The 12,606-nt window shown below is 49.3% G+C and overlaps 2 protein-coding genes across 4 annotated transcripts in view; one reads left to right on the forward strand and one right to left on the reverse strand.

Annotated features, from left to right (window-relative positions):
* The window catches only part of SUGP1 (SURP and G-patch domain containing 1), a 31,496-nt gene extending 28,911 nt beyond the window's left edge, over nucleotides 1-2,585 (reverse strand). For both annotated transcript variants that reach the window (XM_042929008.1, XM_042929007.1), the window contains exons 1-2: nucleotides 2,365-2,585; nucleotides 110-284 (exon numbers count right to left, since the gene is read on the reverse strand). In XM_042929008.1, the coding sequence (XP_042784942.1) occupies nucleotides 110-284; nucleotides 2,365-2,398 (209 nt within the window). In that variant the 5' untranslated portion in view covers nucleotides 2,399-2,585. The remainder of the gene's footprint in view (nucleotides 1-109; nucleotides 285-2,364) is intronic.
* Nucleotides 2,586-2,636: 51 nt separating this feature from the next.
* MAU2 (MAU2 sister chromatid cohesion factor) overlaps nucleotides 2,637-12,606 on the forward strand; it is a 30,652-nt gene continuing 20,682 nt past the window's right edge. For both annotated transcript variants that reach the window (XM_042929005.1, XM_042929006.1), the window contains exons 1-3: nucleotides 2,637-3,029; nucleotides 11,627-11,644; nucleotides 12,054-12,119. In XM_042929005.1, the coding sequence (XP_042784939.1) occupies nucleotides 2,637-3,029; nucleotides 11,627-11,644; nucleotides 12,054-12,119 (477 nt within the window). The remainder of the gene's footprint in view (nucleotides 3,030-11,626; nucleotides 11,645-12,053; nucleotides 12,120-12,606) is intronic.

A 12,606-nucleotide genomic window follows, 5' to 3' on the forward strand; every position in this document is an offset into this window, starting at 1 on the left:
TGCATCATCAGGCTGTGGTCAGGTGCAGGTATAACCTGACTGATCTTGAACACAAAAACTTCTGCCAGTGACCCTCTAAGACCCCAATCCAGCCACAAGGGGCACTTACTCGCCAGGATGTGGGGGCTGAGGGCTGATGACCACCTGATTCTGCTTGGCTTTCTGCTCCATTTTGGCTTCAATTTCACGTTTCTTCTGAGCAATGAGCTCTTCCTGGTGAAGTATGTTCATGTTCATTTTTCCAGACTTGGGAGGTGCAACCCCAAACCACCGGTTAGCTTTCCCTGGGGAGACAGAAGCAAATCAGAAATCATCATTGCAGGGGGCACCTGGGTGGTTCAGTTGGTTGAGCATCCGACTTCGGCTCAGGTCATGATCTCACGGTTCGTGAGTTCGAGCCCCGCGTGGGGCTCTGTGCTGACAGCTTGGAGCCTGGAGCCTGCTTCGGATTCTGTGTCCTCCCCCCGCCCCTCTGCCCCACCCCTGCTTGTGCTCTGCCTCTGTCTTTCAAAAATGAATAAACATAAAAAAAAAAAAATCATCATTGCTCTACAAACATGTTCAGCAGCTGCTACAGGAACGGCCCAGTTGCTGCTGCCTGCATCAACAGACATTTAAGCGTCTGTTTCTTTATTTACTCCATGAATGTTTAACTGAGTTATGTACCAGGTGCTCTGCTCAACTAGGGAAGGGGTCTCTGCCCATGCGGATCTCACCTTGGGGTAAAAAGACAATGGACTTACAATGAAAAAGTACCCACAAAATCCTAAGAGCTCTCTGATAGAAACAAAAAAAAAGGAGGGAAGAATAATAGAAGAGCAACCTATACAGCTAGAGCAGCCAGAAAATAACTGTTAGCAAAGACCTCTTAAGCTAAAACCAGAAAGATAAAGAGCCAGCCTCCTGAAAAGCCACATGGGGAACTATCTTGGCAGAATAAGGAGAAGTTGCAAAAGCCTAAGGCAAAAAGAAGCCTGGTATAATCAAGGACCAGCAAGGGCCCAGTGTGGCCAGAGTGGACTGTTACAGGAATGGGGGTGGGAGGCCAATGTAGGAGTCCAGGTTTTACTTAAAGGGCATTGGGAAGTGACAAGGGAGTATTATGCTGACAAACAGTATTTTTAAGGTCATTACGGCTACTACTTGGAGAGAGTACATGGTGGCAGCAAGAGACCAATAAGGAGGTGTACTGGCTCCAAGTAAAAGATAATGGTGTCTTCAGATGACCGTGTTAAGTGTAGAAATGAACAAGACACTTCAAAAGCTTCCCATGGGACTCAGAATAAAATCCAAATTCTGAAAGTTGACTTTCAGAAATGACTCCCCTCCTCACTTCCACTTCATTCTTTTTTTTTTTTTAATTTTATGTTGAGAGAAAGAGAGAGAGAGAGAGCAAGTGGGGTGGGAGGGGGGAGTGGGAGAGAGAGAGAATCCCAAGCAGGCTCTGCACTGTCAGTGCAGAGCCCGATGTGGGGCTTGAACTCATGAACCATGAGATCATGACCTGAGCTGAAGTCGGACGCTCAACCAACTGAGCCACCCAGGTACCCCCCACTTCATTCTTGATATTCTTCAAAACGACAAGCTTCCCTCCAGGCACTCCCATAGCTGGCAGCCTCTCATCTCAAATGCTTTCTGCTTAAAAAGACCTTCCTTGACTACCTAGTATCAGCAGCCTCCACCTCCATTCTCTCACATCATTATAACCTCTGTAAATATTTCCTCTTGGTGCACTGTCTGACGCCCCAGTAGAAAGTAATCTTCAGGAAGGCAGGGCCCTTTTTGGTTACCACTGCAACCCCAGCGCCTAGCATTGTGCCTGGCACACAGTATTCGCTGAATGGGTGAATGCACCCCAGTCGGAGGTTGGGGGGGGGGGGGACGCGGCCAGTCTGGGAGAGAGGGAAAGGTAAGCCTTGTGTTCAAGTGGGGGCTCGAAAGACCCAGGTAAGTGTGTACAAGGAGTCCTAGAGTAGTTCGGAAAAGCAGCTTTTCCAGAAAGCGGACACAGGCCAGACGGCGGCTGCTCGAAGAAAGGGGCGCAGGACAGCCCAAGGTTGCCGCTGTTTCGGGGAGCAGAGCTCTGAGCAGCTCTGAAGGCGATTATTTCGGAAAGAGAGCGCAGGACTGCCCCAGTGGCGGCCTTTACGGAATACCCGCGCCCTCAGCAAACCAGGCGGTGGGGGCAGCAACTGGGTCTGGGGTCTCGGGAGACCGGGAAGATGCAGAAGCCGCCGCTTCGGGACGCCCTGGGGGCTGAGGCGAGGGGCTAATAGGTCGGGGTAAACCCAACGGGACGACGAAACGGCGACGCGTAGCCCCGAGGACCCAGGCGGACGCTTGAGGGGAGGCGGGAGCTGTTACCTGCAACATCCCGGTTGTCCATCTTGAGACTCATCCAATCCCACAATGCTCCGGTTCCACTTGAGAAGGCTAGTTATAGTGCGCATGGCCTGACGGGAGATGTAGTCTGTGTCGGCCAACCAAGCCCGGCTACTCCGTGGATACCTGGAGCCTTTCCCCAAGGAAAGCAAACCTCAGCCTATTGGCAATTTCTGGTCTCAGTCCCGCGGACCAAAGGGCATCGCCTTTTCTCACACCTTCCCGGAGCCTCAGCCACTCCAGAGACAAACTACATGTTCCAGAATGCTTTATGCGGCAGCTCTCGCGAGAGACGTGAGAAGCGCCCCGCCCCGCCCCGCGCTCCTGCTTCCGCCTCCCTGTGGCGGCGGCTTGTTGTTGTGGAGGCCGAAATGGCGGCTCAAGCAGCGGCGGCGGCTCAGGCGGCGGCGGCCCAGGCAGCGCAGGCGGAGGCAGCCGAGTCGTGGTACCTGGCGCTTCTGGGCTTCGCCGAGCACTTCCGCACTTCCAGCCCGCCCAAGATCCGCCTGTGTGTGCACTGCCTGCAGGCCGTGTTCCCCTTCAAGCCGCCTCAGCGCATCGAGGCCCGCACGCACTTGCAGCTCGGTTCCGTGCTCTACCACCACACCAAGAACAGCGAGCAGGCGCGCAGCCACCTGGAGAAGGCGGTGAGCGCGGACCCGGCCGCGAGGGAGGAGGCGCGGGCTCTTTTCGGGGCCTGGGCTGACGGACTGCGACCCCGGCGGGCAGGGGCCTCCTGGCCCGTCTTCGGGGACCTGGGGCGCGACTTCAGGACGAGCAGCAGGACCCCGAAACCGCCAGCCTCTCAGGGCACCCGAGGGCCTTTCTCTGTACCTTACTTAACGTCTTTGGTGACACGCAGGGCCCCAGGACCCCGCGCAGGGTACTCGAGAGTTGTCTCATCAGGAGCAATAGGGTCCCCAGATTCTTCAGGATTTCGGGAGGATATCATCTTGTTGGCGCCCATGGGAACGCCACCAGATCTGCCAGTGGGTCCTGCAGCTTCCTGCTCTCCAGGGCTCAGCCCCGGGGGCATCATCATGACCGTTCCTTCCTGAAGTGACTCAGGATAGGGGAGGGTCAAGGTGACAGTTCAGACAGTTCAGGCAGCCCTTGGGAGCCTGAAGTTTGGTCTCTCAGGAAACCTAAGAAGGCATCCTCTCCCTGGACCCGGAAGTCTGATAGAAGTATCTGGAGGGTATTAAGCCCCCATCACTGATGCAGGAGTCGTAGATGGGAGGCAGAGGGTCAGAGAGAAGAGGTTAAGATCCTGTAAGGAGGCAGAACTCAGGGGGCCTACGTTCCAGGACCATTTGGTGGAGTGGGGTGGGGGATGTCTAAGCTTCTGCTTTTTCTGTATCCATGGTGACTTCTCTTCCTCCCACCATCTGTTTAGTCTATCCCCTTCACAAGAAAGACCCCATCCCCCCCATCTTGACTTGTGGGATCTCGGTGCTTCAAAGAATGTGGGACAGTGGCCGTCATTGTGCCTCTTCTGGCCTTGGTGTTGTTTCTTATCATGGGAACACTGTGCTCCTGTCAATCCTGTCCATTTGCCACTTACCCAGCTTTATTCTGGTTAGAGATTTCTTGAGAAGAATCAACTTAAGTTTATTTATTTATTTATTTTTGATTTCTTTTAATGTTTATTTTTCATTTTTGAGAGAGAGAGATGGAGGGCAAGCAGGGAAGGGGCAGAGAGAGAGGGAGACACAGACTCCGAAGCAGGCTCCAGGCTCCCAGCACAGAGTCCAACGCAGGGCTCGAACCCACGAACCGTGAGATCATGACTTGAGCCAAAGTTGGAAGCTTAACTGACTGACCCACCCAGGCGCCCCTTTATTTTTTTTTTTTAAGTTTATTTATTTTTAAATTTTTTTTTTCAACGTTTTTTATTTATTTTTGGGACAGAGAGAGACAGAGCATGAACGGGGGAGGGGCAGAGAGAGAGGGAGACACAGAATCTGAAACAGGCTCCAGGCTCCAAGCCATCAGCCCAGAGCCTGACGCGGGGCTCGAACTCACGGACCGCGAGATCGTGACCTGGCTGAAGTCGGACGCTTAACCGACTGCGCCACCCAGGCGCCCCTATTTATTTATTTTGAGAGAAAGAGAGCGAGCATGAGTGGGGGAGGGGCAGAGAGAGAGGAAAGAGAAAGAATTCCAATATGTGCTGAGGATGCAGAGCGCAACGCAGAGCTCGATCTCAAACCATGAGATCAAGACCTGAACTGACATCAGCAGTTGGATGCTTAACCGACTGAGCCATGCAGGCGCCCCAAGAATCAAATTAAATGTTTAGAACTTACTGATCTGAGGTAAATCCGGGCCCACCTGTGGCTAGTAATGAATTGCCTTTGGGAAGATATCAGATCTTTGCCAACTGTAGAGAGTTGGAAGGGGACTTTAGTCCTTCCTTGATCATCTCCCTTGTTTTAGGAGTGAGGCAGTATGGGTTCAGAGAGATGAAGTGATTTGCCCAAAGCTACACAGCAAGTTATTAACAAAACTGGCTCAAACCTGGGCTCAAGGTCACCAACTTCAGTGCCAAGACAATAAGTCATTATTGTTTCTATGAAGTTTCTTTTTCTTTTTCTTTTCTTTTATTATTATTTTTTGACGTTTATTTTGAGAGAGACCACGAGTAGGGGTGGGGCATAGAGAGAGGGGGAGAGAGGGAATCCCAAGCAAGCTCCACACTGTCAGTGCAGAGCCTGATGTGGGGCTCAAACCCACAAACTGTGAGATCATGACCTGAGCAGAAACTAAGAGTCGGACTCCTAACTGACTGAGCCACCCAGACGCCCCTAGGTTTTTTTTTTTTCCCCTTTTATTCATTCGGCAGATATTCAGCTCACATCAGGTGCCAAGCTCTATTCTAAGGGCTATGGATCGGGGATGACTAAAATAGTCCCTGTCAACGTGAGCTTATGTTTTACTAAAGAAGACAAACATTGAATATGTAGTAAAAGGTTAGGCACTGGTAGAAGAACCATGGAAAATATGGTCCAGGGTGAAGAGATGGAGTTGATGGGGAGCTTTTTTTGGCAGAGGTAGTGGGAAAGTCTATTTGTAGGCGTGACATTTGAGCAAAGGCCTGAATGGGATGGGGAAAGCGAACCTGGAGAACAGCTCGGGATGTCAGGTCGATCCTGTGACTGGATAGTGTAAGGTCTCTCCTAGGCAGTGATGAGGCTGAGATTAGACGAAGCCCCAGACTTCCTTAGGTGTGGGGGTGCTGGAGCCTGACTGCTTAGGCCTGGTGGCCCAGTGCCTTCAGTGAATTGAGGTTCTAAAGCTCTCTTCTCTGGATTAACAACAAATTCTGCCACCTTCCTTGCTCAAGGGTCATTCATTCTTTTTCCAGCAGTGGTTCATAGTTGCTGTGTATGTGGTCACATTTTGCCCACCCAGTGCTGTGCAGGGGAAGCAGCCATGCCTCGGATTACTTCCTTGTAGCCACTGGGCTTTTGGACCCATGATTTAAACCCTTATGCTGGTGAAGCACCTTCCCTTGATTTTACAGAACCCTGAATCTTGTGGGGTTTTCCACAGAGCCACAAGGTCGCCTCTGTAGCTCACGCTGACCTTATACTTGGAAATCCCTTCCTTTCTGTTGGGTGTATCCCCAGCTGGGAATTTGTCCAGATTTCAGTTAAAGTGCTGTTCTCCATGCTGTTTTCTTTCTGCAATTGTATGTTATCTCCTATTGTGTTGCAACATAAGCATGCTTTCTTTATCTTCGCTCTTTATTGGTCCTGTGATTTCCCCCAAATCAGGGTGCTATCAACTTTTACTCGTTCTTACCCAGACTCGCTCAATAAAAAAATCAGAATATATTCTTCTTTTAGAAGTGGTTTGTTTCTAGTTCTGAAGAGCAAATGGCCAAAGAAGTTCCAGTTTCTTTTCAGGGAGCCAACACAGAGTATCAAAAAGGTTTTTTTTTTTGTTTTTTTTTTTTTTAAAGTAAACTCTACCCCTAACATGGGGCTTGAACTCACAAACCTGAGATATAGAGTTGCATGCTCCACCGACTGAGCCAGCCAGGTGCCCCAAAACCTTTTTTTTTTTTTTTTTTTAATTTTAACATAAACGACTGCAGTATTTTGTGACTATTTTCTCCTTGATCATTCCTCTTGCTGTTATTTTCTGAACACGTTTTCTCTAACTTATGAGTGCTTTAGGTAAAACTTTTTTTTTAAGTGTTTATTTATTTGTTTTGAGAGAGAGAGAGAGAGCAGGGGAGGAGCAGAGAGAGGGAGAGAGAGACAATCCCACCTAAACTTAGTACCGCATTCAGCTTCCCTGTTATTTTCACATCTTTTGCTTTCTCTCTGAGAAATCCCCAATCTCCCTGGTAATCACTTTTTTTTTTTAATACAAAGTCAGGTTATTTATCCTCTGTTTGCTTACTGTCAGCATCTAACTGCCTCAACTGCATTTGTAACCTGTGTAGAAAACCTATAACATCCCCATTGGCTTCATCAATTGACCAACTTTGGAAGAATCCTCCATTAAGTGTTTCCATCAAAGGTATGGAGGCTGTTTCTCCCTTTGCTCAGCAGCTTGCTTGCTTTTTTTTTCCTTAAGATTTTATTTTTAAGTAATCTCTACTCCCAGCGTGGCACTTGAGCTCACAACCCCAAGATCAAGAGTTGCGTGCTCTTCCAAATGAGCCTGCCAGGCGCCCCTCAGCAGCTTTCTTTGAGGTCACAGCTGTTGGTCTCTCATTGGTTCCTGCCTCTATGGGCCCTTGGAGCCCCTGCTGGCTTCTTCACTCCCTGGGTCTGCTCAACAACTCCTGTAGCTCTTATGGTGCATGACTGGACGCTTCACCTGAGAGTCTCCCCTTTTAGATTATGGTTTCGGCAGTGATGTGTGTGTGTGTTACCAGAATTTTGGGCTGCTCTGGGACTCCTGGTCCCAGTTCATGATTATAAGAGATGTCTCTTTGCTGAGAAATCTCTTGGCTAGAGAATGTGTGAAGTTGTCTTCTGCAGGTTCTTTCATACTGTATTCCTTGTCATTTCATTTTTACCTGGGATTTCCTCTTGCTGAACACCTATTCTTGGGTATATTTTCAGTCTTCGCTGGCCTAATTTTTACACCGTTGTTCCAGCAAACAGTCCCATTTCAGTCATTTGCACATCCTCTGCGGAGTCAGGAGAATCTTTGTGTCTGTACTTAGATGTAGATCTATACCCCCTTAACTAAGCTTTTGATCACATTTCCTCTTTATTCTTTGGTCAAGAAATGCAGCATCATCCTTAGACTTTGCTGATTCGAATGCCACGGAGGAATAAATGCTGCTTCTCTGGAATGAATTGTGCATTATTTCCTATAATCTAGGTAGTCGTTCATTATACAGTGATTTGTTTTGACTGTGGTATCCTATATCCATGCCATATTTGCTTACTCTTTGAGTTTGGAGTGGAGCTGCTTTTCAGTGGTGGTTTCACTTACCTGACTTAGAAAGTAGCTCCAAACTGTGTCATCCAGATGCCTGTTAATTCCACTTCCAGGTTTGTTTTGTTGTTGTTATCATTGTTGTGTTTAATTTATTTTGTGAGAGAGAGAGAGAGCAAGCACGAGTGGGGAAAGGGCAGACAGAGAGACAGAGAATACCAAGCAGGCTCCATGCTGTCAGCACAGAGCCCAACACAGGGCTCCACCCTACAAACCGTGAGATCACGACCTGAGCCAAAACCAAGAGTCAGACACTTAACCGACTCAACCACCCAGGCTCCCCCACTTCCAGGTTTAACCTGAGAATCTCTGGTTTACCTTCTCAGCAAGTGATTAAATGCTTCCCTTTCTAAGGCCCGAAAGGACTTAGTTCTGGGCCTTTCAGCAGCAGGCATGGCTGGAGCAGATCTTTCATCCTTCCGCATCATGTCCTGCCAAATTCCATGCCCCATCGCTGGGAGCAAAACCTTGTGCAGAAAGTGTATTTGCAGAGCTTGGCGTTAAGCATTTTCATGGAAGAGTGTGGTCTGTGCTTCCTCCTGTTTTCATTTCTATTTTCTTCACTCTCACTCTCTGTCTCCTCTGAATTCAGGATGTGAAATCTGTCTAGGAACCATCCCTTCACGGTTCCACCAACTCGTCCCCCTGCCTCCCCTCCAACCCCTGATTCTTCCTCTTCCTGCTTGGGAATCACTGAGGTATTGTTGCCACCTTCTACATGCCAGGCTCTGCATGTGGTCTTCTTGGGGACACTGTCTCATTGGATCCTCAACAAACCCATGAGGTAGGGACCCCTTCCAACTTGTCAGTGACATTGCTGAAGGGGTTTCTCCTAGTCAGGGTCACACAGCAGAAAGAGGCAGGCTGGCTTCTAAGTGCTGAGCTTCCATCCCAAAGGAGTTGCAGTCGATAACTATTTCTGTACATTTTTGTGGTTTAAAAACCTGATTAAAAAAATTTATCTGTATTTTGAGGTACAAGAAGCCTTGACACTCTCTCAGCCCTGGATGGAATCTTCAGGCATGAGAGAGAGATGCTCCTTCAAGCTCTTCCACCCCTCATAGCTTGTACTGATTCTGTGGTGCCCCTCACTTACCCTGAGGGCCCCAAGGTGACCTCAGGAATTTCTAATATGTTAGTTTATATCCCTGTCCGGCACCTGCAGGCTGCCCAGCAGTGAGAGGCTCTGACTTTGGCTTCTTTCCCGTCATGAGGCAGGAGATATAAAGCTATTTTTTAGCATTACGCCATAAAATATAGATGGGGTAGCAACTTTGTATAAAATAGGAGCCTTAGATAAGGTATCCTCTGTACTTCAATTGTGAGGTATGTTTTCTGAAGTCTACATATTTCTGGTTTGTGAATCTATGTTGCAAGTGTTACAAAGACACAAAAGTGAAGCCATCTGTTCCTTGACAGTTGTTTGACTGACATTCCGGGGAAAGTGACTGAGTTGCCCTGACAAGGGCCAGTCTTGTAGCTCTCCCAGCCCAACCATGTCTCCAGTCACACAGGTTCCTCCACTGGTTCGCCCTCTCCTTCCAACTGGTGGCCTTCAGGAGCCTCTCTTGCTACACTGACCTTCCTTGTGGGGAGGAAGTGGTTCTATAGAAAGCACACCCCGACTTCTGTATTTATTGGCTCCATTGACGTCACCTGTTTGACTGAAACGGGCCTGGCCTCCATGGGAACCCTGAGCCCCTTCTGTCCCTGCTGCAGGGGGGCCTTTGGAGGGGACGCGCAAGTTGGCTGCAGAAAACCTTTTGCCTGGGCTCTACATGTGTGTACGTGCATGTGTGTCAGGAAGGACCCCTGTCAGTAGTGCTGGGGCTTTTTTTGGTCTCCATTCCTTTCACCTGCTCCCACAGTGCCTCCTTCTGGCCCACCTATATTTTGCAGGCAGCTGGTGTCAGAGGCAGTTCCGAGTCTTTCCCTGCTCTGCGATTTCCTAGCCACCATTCACCCTAGGCCCAGAGGCATCTCTGTTCCTAAGACCAGCAGCCCCTTGGGCCCCTCTTCCTCCCTTCGCATTCTCTTTGCTGTCTCTAGGTGCTCTTAAACCCAGATCTGATTAGGTGCTTCTGTTTTATGACTCTGACTGAGATAGGCTCCAGGAATGATATTGGGGCATTTTGATCCATAGGCAGGGCTGCCACATTAATGGTACAGAGATCCATTGGGCCTTCCAGCCTCACCTTCCTGCCTTCCGTCTTTTTCATGGGTTCTCCTCTGCCTGGGGCATCTCCCACTCCCACTTTGCCTGGGGGACACCTCCCCCTCACTTTCTACACCATCACCCTCAAGGCCCAACCCAGGCTGTCATCCACGCACACACTGTTCTCCCACAGAGCATAGTGAGTCAAGGTCTTCTGTTCGGCGCTGGATCCTCCCGCCAGCAGTTGCCAAGACTCTGAATGTAGGATGAGTGGGTCGGCAAGGACAGTGTCAGTTGCATGCTTGGGTCCTAGGTGGTCTGACGGAGTGTGGTTGGTGTAGTTCATGTGGTGGACTGGCCCATGCACACCCTCACCAGTGCCTCCTGTTGGAACGTGGAACTGCAGGGCACAGCAGTCTCCAAGTGGGAGCATGTCATCTGAACCCTGTGCTGGTGTGTGTGCCAGCAGAGAAGAACAGTGAGGTCAGGTCTTAGAACTGTCCCCACAATCCTCTGGCTGGATTTTGCCCACACCACTCCTTCTTGGAGCTCTCCTGTGTCCACTCTGAGGCTAGCTTTGCTCATTTCCAAGCATCTTTTAAAGTGGAAGATTTTTGGTGCACGGTGGTGGCTCAGTCGGTTAAGCGTCCGACTTCGGTTCAGGTCATGATCTCATGGTTCATGGGTTCGAGCCTCACATCGGGCTCTGTGCTGACAGCTCAGAGCCTGGAGCCTGCTTCAGATTCTGTGCCTCCCTCTTTCTCTCTACCCCTCCTCCACTCGTGCTCTGTCCCTCCCTCTCTCAAAAATAAATAAACATTAAAAATTTTTAAAAAAATAAAGTGGAAGATTTTTTTTTAATGTCCATTCATTTGTTTTGAGAGAGCACGTGTGTGTGCACAAGCAGAGGAGGGGCAGAGAGTGAAGGAGAGGGATCAATCTCATGACTACTACATAATGACCTGAGCCAACATCAAGAGTCAGACACTCAACTGACCAAGGCACCCAGATGTCCATGGCATCTTTTTTTTTTTTTAACATTTATTTATTTTTGAGAGAGAGAGCATCAACGGGGGAGGGCCAGAGAGAGAGGGAGACACAGAATCCGAAACAGGCTCCAGGCTCTGAGCTGTCAGCACAGAGCCTGATGCGGGGCTCGAACCCACGAACCGCGAGATCGTGACTTGAGCGGAAGTCGACCGCTTAACCGACTGAGCCACCCAGGCGCCCCCATAAGCATCTTGTAAGTGTCACTGCTCCAGGAAGGACTGACACCTGCAGACCCACTCTCCAGTTGTAACTGATTTCTTGTGTCACTGTCTGCCAGCTGTCAGTGTACTGCAGTGAGTGGTACAGCGGGGCTGTCTCTACTCCTGAAGCATCTCTGCTTTGGTGGGAGGGGGCTCCAAATATGACTCTGGAGGCTGGCAGGACAGAAAACTGCTGTCCGAAGGAGGAGCAGGTGCTCATTTTCCCATCCTTTCAGGCCGAGCAGGTCACCTTCCCACTTAACTGAGCACCTGGAGATTTTGGTGACAGGACGACCTGTGTAAACCCTGAAGTGGAGCCAGTAAGCAGGCATCAAGTGTTTGAGAATTAATTCTTTTTTCTTTTTCTTTTCAGTGGTTGATATCGCAGCAAGTATCCTTTTCCTGTTGGTACTGTTCCCTTTAAGGAAAGCTCCATTTGAAAAAAATAATAATAATAAAGATTGTATTGCAAACTTGAACGCGCCCCCCCCCCCCCCCATAAAGCACCCCAGAGTTTTAGGCTTTGCCCCACCTAAAGAATCCCTTCTTCGATGTGGCCACCCTTATGGACCAGCATGGCATGCCTGGGTGCCATGCTCCTCTGTATGTCCTATCAGCTAGCTCTGCACCCAGGTGGCACCAAAACTAGGGACTGCTGGAGGAGAACGTGAACTTGAGGTTTTAGAACAGGCAAGGATGTTTCTCTCCCACCAGCCGCTGTAACATAAGAACCCCAAGTTGTGGCCCTTGTAAACTGACCACTTTGCAGTGTCTCTCCTTCCTTAACTGGATGTTATTAGATCCAGCAGTTTGAAGATGTTAAGTTTGAAGCAGCAAGTCTTTTGTCCGAGCTGTACTGTCAAGAGGTAAGAACAAGGTTTCTGAAAGCAAAGTCACTTTCCCTGTAGTAAAGGCACAGTGACAAACTGGCTCTCAGGAGTGGCCTCTCTGCTGGCTTTTAATACTTCCCATTACTTTTCTACCTCCGGTGCCCTGGCACAGAGCATCCATGAGTCGTCACCTGCTAATGAAAGCCAGCAGAATCTTTTTACCAAAGACTGTTGGAAAACAGCCTTGTTCCTAGGTTTAAGGTGATTAGTTCCTAACAAGTCCATATGCCTTCTTAACCTGGTTGTGATCTCAGGCATAGCTGAAAATCACCTTTCCTCACTTTGAGCAGTCACGTGGGAGGCTCCCTGGGCAGCAGGGACTACATACTTCACATCCCTGGCCCCTCTCTCTGGTTGTAGAACAGGAAAGATGGTAATTTGTCATCTAATTTGACTGTTCGGGATTTTGGACTAAAGTTAGTTGAATGAGGAGTTATTTTAAGAGCAATGCAAAAACTTCCCA

Source organism: Panthera leo, chromosome A2 (genome assembly GCF_018350215.1).
Source record: "Panthera leo isolate Ple1 chromosome A2, P.leo_Ple1_pat1.1, whole genome shotgun sequence".
In the NCBI taxonomy this organism is placed as follows: domain Eukaryota; kingdom Metazoa; phylum Chordata; class Mammalia; order Carnivora; family Felidae; genus Panthera; species Panthera leo.